Source organism: Orcinus orca, chromosome 9, assembly GCF_937001465.1.
Source record: "Orcinus orca chromosome 9, mOrcOrc1.1, whole genome shotgun sequence".
NCBI lineage: Eukaryota > Metazoa > Chordata > Mammalia > Artiodactyla > Delphinidae > Orcinus > Orcinus orca.
Genome location: NC_064567.1, coordinates 26,853,377 through 26,862,884, shown reverse-complemented (window position 1 = coordinate 26,862,884; position 9,508 = coordinate 26,853,377). Strand labels below are relative to the sequence as shown.

Here is a 9,508-nt window from a genome sequence, read left to right as displayed (position 1 = left end):
AATCCAGTGGTTAAGACTTTGCCTTCCACTGCAGGGGGTGTGGGTTCCATCCCTGGTTAGGGAGCTAGGATCCCACCTGCCTCCTGGCCAGAAAACCAAAACAGAAAACAGAAGCATTATTGTAACGAATTCAATAAAGATCTTAAAAATGGTCCACATCAAAAAAAAATACGTAGCTTAATTTCTTATCCTTGCCTCAGACTATTTTTATTGTACCACAAAATGCACCATAACGCTTCACATTGTGACCATCAGAATGACAATACAATCTCAATTATCAAAGATTATAAAAGAATAAAGTGCATCTATTGCTTTTATCAAGCTAGGCCAGAACCAATCCTTTTAGTGAAAGATATAAAGTCATAAAATATTTTATTAACTTTAAACATGAGTGTACATTCCTTTGAGATATCATGGAGCACTGTTATAAATAGCACTTCAGCTTACCCCTCAATAGGAGATTTTGTTTGATTCAATAGTTTCAAGCAAACTTTTGACTTATTACCTCTGGCAGAAGTGACTTTTGCTTCCTCCTGTACATGCCTCCCTTAAAAAAGAAAAAAAAGTTGAAACGTCACAGTTCTATGAGAGGTGTTTTCACTTTTTGGCAGACCACTAAAAAGTGGTCTTTCATGAAATAACGAACTTGAGAGGTTCAAGTTGGAATTTATTTTTATTTACCAGTCTTTGGCTAAGGCATTGCTTGGTACGGCACTCTGCACAAGTAGAAAGGCACAAGGAAAACTAGCTGCATTCATTTCTCTGCAGGTTCAATAGTGATTTGGAGAGACGAGACAAAGGCCACCTATTATAGGATTTGTATCATACATAAGAGAAAATAATTTGATTGATTCAAGCACTGGAGTCCTCCATCTTCAAACACTGAATAAGACTCCCTGCACTTAAAGTTGAGAACTTGGTAAAGCTTATAATCTCTGTTACAGAAATGTAGTGTAACAATATATTCTACATTTCTTTTTTTTTTTTTCCCAGTTATAGATGAAGCAACTTGCAAAACGTTCCTAAAACATGAAGAAGAATATTTAAATGTAAATCATCATTATACCTCTTTAGCCATCAAAGTGGCTTCATTCCACTCTCTCTCTTCTGTGTTTATATCTTGCATCAAATATTAGATAAAGCAAAGTGTGTAGAAGAAATAAGTGCTTTTCATAGTCATTCCTCTTTGTGATGGGAGTACTAAGGCTTCAACATACCTCCTTTGGGAGCTTTGTTGTGTCCAGTGGAGTACCCCAGGCAGTGTTCACCTTCCTTCTGGTTCCATGTTGTTTGACTATGGATTTCACAACATCTCCTCTTATTGCAAATATGTCTTTCCTTTGGGCCTGGAATGCCCCAACTGACCGTTGTGCTAGAAGATTTGACACGTCTCCAGATCTGAGCTTCTTCCCTTTAGTAGGATACCCCCAAAAAGGTGCGACAGGAAATTTTATTACATTATTTTATGCTGATAGACTTGGCTACTATCCTCACATAGATGAAAGAACAGGCAGAAGTGTGCATGGAGGAATCCCCCAGATGGGATCCTTAAAAGAGCATTTGGACAAAGCTAAAAAAGACATTTCCTATTACATGCCAATCGACAACGTGGGCTTGGCTGTCATTGACTGGGAAGAATGGAGGCCTACCTGGGCTAGAAACTGGAAACCTAAAGACATTTACAGGGATCAGTCTATCGAGTTGGTTCTGCAACAAAATGTACAACTTACTTTCCCAGAGGCTGCCAAGATAGCGAAAGTGGAATTTGAAAAGGCAGCAAAGAGTTTCATGCAGGAGACTTTAAAATTGGGAAAATTACTTCGGCCAAATCACTTATGGGGTTATTATCTTTTTCCTGACTGTTACAATCATAATTATAACCAACCTAGTTACCATGGAAGTTGCCGGGATATAGAGAAAAGAAGAAACGATGCACTCGACTGGTTGTGGAAGGAAAGCACTGCTCTTTTCCCATCCATTTATTTGAATAGCAGGTTAAAATCTTCTCCACAAGCTGCCCTCTTCGTTCGTAATCGTGTCCAGGAAGCCATCCGGATGTCTAAAGTGGCCAGGGCTAAAAGCCCACTTCCAGTTTTTGTGTATGCCCGTCCAGTTTTTACTGATGTGACTTTGCAATTCCTTTCTCAGGTAAGAAAATCAAGGTAAGAAGGCTATGGAATATTGTTCATAAATGGTGTTTAGTGGGACTGAACATAATTTTTGAAGGGAGTGAAATTTAACTTTTAATAACCTTTAGGAATATGCACCCAGGTAGTTCTCCATTATTATATGAATGTAAAATAAGAACATGTTTCTTTTTTTCTTTTTTCTTTTTTTTGGCAGTACGTGGGCCTCTCACTCTTGTGGCCAGAGCACAGGCTCCAGACGCGCAGGCTCAGCTGCCATGGCTCACGGGCCCAGCCGCTCCGCGGCATGTGGGATCTTCCCTGACCGGGGCACGAACCCGTGTCCCCTGCATCGGCAGGCGGACTCTCAACCACTGCGCCACCAGGGAAGCCCCAAACATGTTTCATTTTTAACGTAATCATATAATATCTTAGCAGTCATGGAGAACTGGGTAGTATAGACAATGTATTATCTCAGTTCCTTTCATTTTTTCTTTTATGGGCCCGGTCTCTTGTCAATAGAAGTAATTAAAATAATAGCAGAAAATTTGTGTTTTTCTTATAGTAGGGCAGTGGTGACATAAAAGATAGAAATAAATAGTGGTGAAATATTTAAATAATTATTGTTGGGTCAGCATTCTTGGCTTTGGTGTTATTGTCCTATGTATAACACTTTCATTTTATTCCTCCCTGTTAACTCTTTCTACACATTTACCAGGGTGACCTTGTGAATACAATTGGTGAGAGCGTTGCTCTAGGTGCCTCTGGAATTATAATGTGGGGAAGTCTCAATTTAAGTCTAACTAGGGTAAGTTGAATTGATAGGAAATAGATGAAATAATTTCTACTTTTAATGTTTTTGAGGATTGTTGTGGGATTGAATAATAAAATAAGCACTATGTTTGGCACAAAGTAGTAGGGGCTCAATTGATAGTGGCTAAGTCAAACTATCTTTCATTTGTGTGGTTGTGTGGTAAGGCTGTTTTCTAGTGAGGAAACAGAAATTTGGTGAGATTAATTGAAATTCCCTAGGCTGCGTGGCTAAGAAGTAGCAAAAACAGGACTACAACCTTGGTTTCCTTATGTGGTGTTTGGCGTTTTTTTCTACTATACCGTGCTGTGTCACTTCTCAAAAGAGCTCAACTAGTCAATATGTATTCACTCATTCTTCCATTCACCCAATTACTGTTTATTAAGCACTTTTATTTAGTTAGTCATTTAATGACAGTTTACCATGGAGGCCAACAACTGGGGGCAGGGTGTGGGCAGTTGGGATTTAGTTACTTTTTGAAAATATTACTAAATTGTTCAAAGTTTCCTTAAGGGAGAGGAAAAGGAATCCTTCTTTATTTTCCACAGGTTATATTTAACAGTGTCTATTTTAAGTAAAATTTTAAGTAAAACTTGTTTTGTTAGGAAAAATGTTGGTTTTGTTCTGTATTCACTTTCTGCTAATGCATTTTCTTCAGTTCAAAAAGACTTTAACTATCATGACCTAAACCTTTTCTCTCTTCCTTTATTTTCATCCTTTTTTAATTCTCCATATGAGGTCTTTATCCTTCACCTCTTCAATCTTCTTGACTCAAAGCATAAGTAAAACTGTCACATGGACACTGCTGAGTTGGAGCTGAACTTTTCCTTCTCTGATGGATGTGGAAATATTAGTGACATAGGTGCCATGGAGAATGTCTAATGAAGCTCTTAGCCCAGATGTCTTATCCTAGGACCTACAGAGAACTTTATACTCTAAGACTTTATACTAGACTTTATACTCTAAGAACAGATCTTTTGACATCTTGTCCTTCAGATAGACTAGCCATATTTTTCCTTCATTTATAAAGGTACTTAACTTTGTGAAATTCTTTTAAGGTAATCTGAGCCCTCCTACCTATTTGGTAGACTCTGTTGTATCTGGTTTGATCAACAGTAAAGAGAACTAATAAAACATATAAGTTCAGGGAAAGGTATATGTCCCTTTTGCAAAATCTTCTATACGGCAGAAAGTTATTTAAGAATTATAATTCTTAAATATAAGAGTATTCCTAGTTTTTATTAGTTGTTTTCTCAAACCTACAAACTCCTTTCTCAAGGATCCTGTTAATTCTACGATAGAACAATTTATAAATTCCCCATACTATTTCCTTTTTTTAAAATTTTCAGAATTGAGAACTCTACCCTTACTCTGATGAGGAATGAATCAGGCATTCTCCAATTAGTAGGATGGCATGGCATACTACTTGTCACATTTTTTTTTAATTGCACTTTAATCTTAGATTCATGTACTTCTACCATGACTCTCAAATCACTTTCAGTATTATTCATACAGGGACAGTCCTTCAACTTTAATGTGATGATTTTCTACTTAATGACACTGCCTTGAAATTGTTCCCTGTGGACTCTGTTCTATATATTTCTGCTACCTTTCCCAATTTATGATGATTTTGAATGTTAATTCTGTCATTACTTCCCCTTTTTTCTATGTCATTTGAAATCAATAGAATCATGGATTACTTGTGTTTCCTGATTCACTGACAACTAGAGACAATGGTAATTGCAGTTTACTTGCGATGACTGAATTGATTTAAAACAATTGTTATCAAATGTAGGCAAAACATTTCCTTCCTTCCATCTTATTAGATCAAATGGCGTGACAGAGCCAGTTTCCACTGGTCCCAGCTCATGAGACCTGATTGTTAAATATTCAGAAATTTTGTGAACTGTTGAACACAGCCATTATTAAAAATTAAATTATAAAACTCAGAATAAAATTAAGTATGGTAAAAACAGAAAGTATTGATAACAAATACTTAAAATGTATCAATTATTTACTTTATTTTACTATTATCCATACTTTTGAGGTTATTTACACCTACTGTATCTGTCTAAGTGGAAATGGTATTGTGTAATGGTGTGCTACTTCACACCATACTACTATAATGGTGGGGTAATTGGTCTCCAATTCTGCACTCAGGGATGCCAGGTTGGTAGCTTAAAATTGGCCATGGTAGGAGTATTTACACCATGGGTATTGACAAATGCTATAAACTAGGCTTTATCTCTTAGAGAAACAGTTTTAGATCCTTCCAAATATTGCATCTTGTATAGGCTCATGATGGTCAAAACATTCTCATCCCTTTACTCCTCTTCCTGTCTAGTTCTTGTCTCTGTAGACAATTCCAATGTCATCTGATCTTGGTATAAATTCTCATATATCCCTGGCACCGGTGTTAAAGTTGGAGGGATAGAAACAATATAAAACAATAAAAATATTCGATGTGATAAATTCTATGCAGAAAATTAAAATAGAGAGCTGTAAGAAAGTAGACTGGAAAGGTGTCTGAGAAGGCTCTTGTCTAATTAAAGCTGTGATCTGAATAACAACATGGAGTCAACCATGTTAAAAATGAGAGGAAAGAGCATTCTGTGCAGAGGGAACAGTAAGTGCAGTTTGAAATGAACCTGCCACCCCTGTGAAACAATTAGTATATCTAAGGCCGAGTGGGTAAGGGAGAGTTGTACAAGAGCAAGGAGAGGTTACATTCCATCAGGCTGTATACAAGTTGAGAGAAGTTGAATTGTATAATAAACACCATGTAAAGCTATTGGAGGGTTAAGAAGAGGTTTTCTATTGGTACCATAAAAATTACAACAAACAGTGGTTTAAACAGCAGAAAATTATTATCTTACAGTTCGGTAGTTCAGAAGTCCCATATGGATCTTAATGCTGTAAAATCAAGATGTCGGCAGGGTTGCATTCCTTTCTACAGAAAGACCCTCATTTGCTCATTTGGGTTGTTGGCAGAATTCATTTCCTTGTGTTTATAGCATCAAGATCTCTATTTTCTGACTGGCTGTGGCTAAGGCGATTTCCAGCTTCAGGAGGTCACCGCATTCTTTCCCTTTTGGCCTTCTCCTCTATCTTCAAAGCCAGCAATGCTGGGTTGAGTCTCCCTTAGCTTTGAATTTGTCTTCCTTCTTCCAGCTCATTTTAAAAATCCAAGCTACATTTTTAAGGACTTGTGATTGAGCCCATCCAGATAATTCAGGATAACCTCCCCGTCTCAAGATCCATACCCTTAATCATATCTGGAAAGTCCCTTTTGCCATGTAAAGTAACACGGTCACAGGTTCCATGGGACTGAGGTAGGGACATCCTTGGAAGGCCCTTGTTCTGCCTACCACCGATGACACCGCCTCAAGGAAGGCAACAGGAAGTAGATCCAAGTGGAAGCTGTGAGGTTCCTCAACTTGCCTGCCCACCCGCCCACCACTTCCTTTGATCTTTTACTGAAGGACTAGCACGGCCAACTCACTCCATGGGACTGCTGATCATGAAAGCAAGCAACTACCTTCTACGTTCTGAAAAGGACGGAGTCCCAGTTTTAGAAAGTATCAGTTTCAAGATGAATCATTTTAGTTACTCATCACTCATACTCTGCCGAATAAGTATATCTGTAAAAGAGCTGTCATAATTCGCCCATACTTGAATTATACATTAACATTTAATATATACTCGGTTGAACCCGTTTAGTTGTTTTGAGCTAGCAATTTAGAAACCACTCTTTCCAATGCCTAAACTTGTCTGACAAATGTGATACTTATTACATTTATTTGTACTTTATATAATTTATACATTGAGGGTTAACCAATGATATGGGGCCCTGTGTTAGCCCTTTTATGTACTTTCTATCTTGTCATCTTCACAACAACCCTATGAAGTAGGTGCTATAATTACCCTTATTGTATGATGATGAAGCTGAAACACTGCCAGATGAATTAACTTGTCCAAGGTCTCCCAGATGGGAAACTAAGACTTAGAATGCTTAAGAGATTCCCAAGCTCACACAGCTAGCCATTAATGGAACTGTGACTCCAATCCGGACAGATGGACTCCAGAGCCCATGCTCTAATTCCTCCACCCGCACTGTACCATTCTGCCCCTTCCACCCCCATTAGTTTATGAATTATTGAGGAAGACCGAGGCTAGAATATACTAAACCTCAACTGGTCAATTATTTAGTGACATGAAATGGCATGTGAAACTTACAAATGTTACAAAAAACTGTTGGAATAGTCTTGCTTGTTCAAGTAAAAAAAGATAAAACATTTCCTGCTCTTACTGGTTCTCGGTTTTGTGTGTGTGTGTGTGTGTGTGCTTCCTTAGAAATTGCTTAATGTAGTGAATTAATTCACATATGAACCAACTTGGATGTTAATAATCTGATCTTCATATAATTTTACAGGAATCTTGCATGAACCTAGACAATTACATGAAGACTACACTGAATCCTTACGTAATCAATGTCACCTTAGCAGCCAAAATGTGTAGCCAAGCACTTTGCCAAGAGCAAGGAGTGTGTACAAGGAAATACTGGAATTCAAGCAACTATCTTCACCTGAACCCACAGAATTTTGCTATTCAAACTGGGAAAGGTGGAAAATACACAGTGCATGGGAAACCCACACTCAAAGACCTGCAACAATTTTCCAAAAAATTTTACTGCACTTGTTATGCCAACATCCACTGTAAGAAGAGAGTTGATATAAGAAACATTCATACTATTAATGTATGTATTGCTGAAGATGTTTGCATAGATGGCTTTCTAAACTTTGAACCCAGGAATCATTCTTCTCGCTGGAAAGAGATATCTTCTACCACTCTCAGCAATATCTCATTCTCTACACCAACGGTCACAGTATCTCCATGTGTTCCTGGGAAAGATCTCCGTGGGTGCCTCAAAGTCACCTGTTCAGTGGAAGCCCTCTTCAACAACACCCAAGGGGGCTGTCATAGTGTTAACTGGAAAAACACTTCCAGTCAGTTACATATTCAAAACAAGAAAAATGAAACAACCTATTAAAGTACAAATTCAGTGCTTATTAAGCTTCCTGTCTACATTCTTTGTGTTTTTATATTTTTTACATTTTATTTTTAAATTAATTAATTATTTTTTGGCTGTGTTGGGTCTTCGTTGCTGCGCACGGGCTTTCTCTAGTTGCGGCGAGTGGGGGCTACCCTTCGTTGAGATGCGCAGGCTTCTTATTGCGGTGGCTTCCCTTGTTGCAGAGCATGGGCTCTAGGCGCACGGGCTTCAGTAGTTGTGGCACGTGGGCTCAGTAGTTGTGGCGCACAGGCCCAGTTGCTTTGCGCCACGTGGGATTTTCCTGGACCAGGGCTTGAACCCGTGTTCCGTAAATTGGCAGGCAGACTCCCAACCCCTGCACCACCAGGGAAGTCCCTTACATTTTTATATTTAATAGTTTCACTAGCTTATTTTTTTAGGCAAGTGATGATACCTATATATTTAAAGTTTTATATTTGAAATGTGAATCAAAACTCATGGCCAAGATAGTATTTTAATTTTTTGAGCAAAGATTGCTCTTCCATGATCAAATTGAACTTGGAATTATTATTGACTGGTAAACAAGGAATTGTGACCAATGCCTTTAATTTTCAAAATCATAGTGAGGGCAGTGTTATTACTAAATCCATTGATACTACATTTCACTTTTGAAATTCAAAGTAAACTCTTGATAAATAAGATAGCATAGAATTTGTTTTGTAAGATGATATCCAATTTTGTATTTTCTAATTCCCATGTGTATAGCAGATATTTCACAAACTGTGGATGTATATATACTAAGAGGTACCTATTATATTCTTGGTTCTACCAAAGACTGATTGTAAGGCCTATAATACTTAGAGGCCTAGTGTTCTTCTGATAAAAGTGAAGATTTGAATAATGCCAATTTATTGTGAATGAATGTCTTTATAAGTAGTTTTTAATATGTAATAAAAGTGTCAAGAAAATATTAAATGCAATATCTTTTAAAATGTAATATTCTAAGCATACTAGTCTGTCTCAAGCATGTAACTATGGCTTTTAGCTATTTCATCTTGATAATTTGTTCAAGTTGTGTTTTATAAAAAGGTAACCTTTAAAAAGTGATTAACCAAAAAAAAAAAAGTGATTAACCCATCAACTTTTGTACATGATTTAATATGTCTTCAGAATTCATATATGAAAATTCTAATTTTCTTTTCATTCTTGATTGTCAAATTTGACAGTCTTGTGTACCTAAAAATCCTTATTTTATCTAAGCATTCACATCCTTCATATAGCATTTATTGAGTGTTTATTCTTTGCCAGACTCAATATTGTGTCACAGATTCAAGGTGAAGTAGCACGCTTCTTGCCATCGGTGAGTTTGTTGCATATTTGAAGACGACAGACATCGAAAGTGGAAACTTACAACATAATGTGTGAGAAGTGCTATAATATGGTTCAGTACGCTCTGGCATACAGACAAGAATCTGAGGGTGTCAGAGAAGGATTCCAAAGATGTCATGAAAGAGATGATGTGTCTATTGCCTTGAAGGC

General features: G+C 37.4%; 1 protein-coding gene across 1 annotated transcript; it reads left to right on the top strand.

Annotated features, from left to right (window-relative positions):
* Positions 1–1,159: 1,159 nt before the first annotated feature.
* On the top strand, positions 1,160–7,987 carry SPAM1 (sperm adhesion molecule 1). The gene is made up of 3 exons (XM_004265490.2): positions 1,160–2,148; positions 2,845–2,934; positions 7,370–7,987. The coding sequence occupies exons 1-3, from the start codon at positions 1,192–1,194 to the stop codon at positions 7,985–7,987; spliced, it is 1,665 nt and encodes a 554-aa protein (XP_004265538.1). The 5' UTR covers positions 1,160–1,191.
* The last annotated feature ends 1,521 nt before the right edge of the window (positions 7,988–9,508 follow it).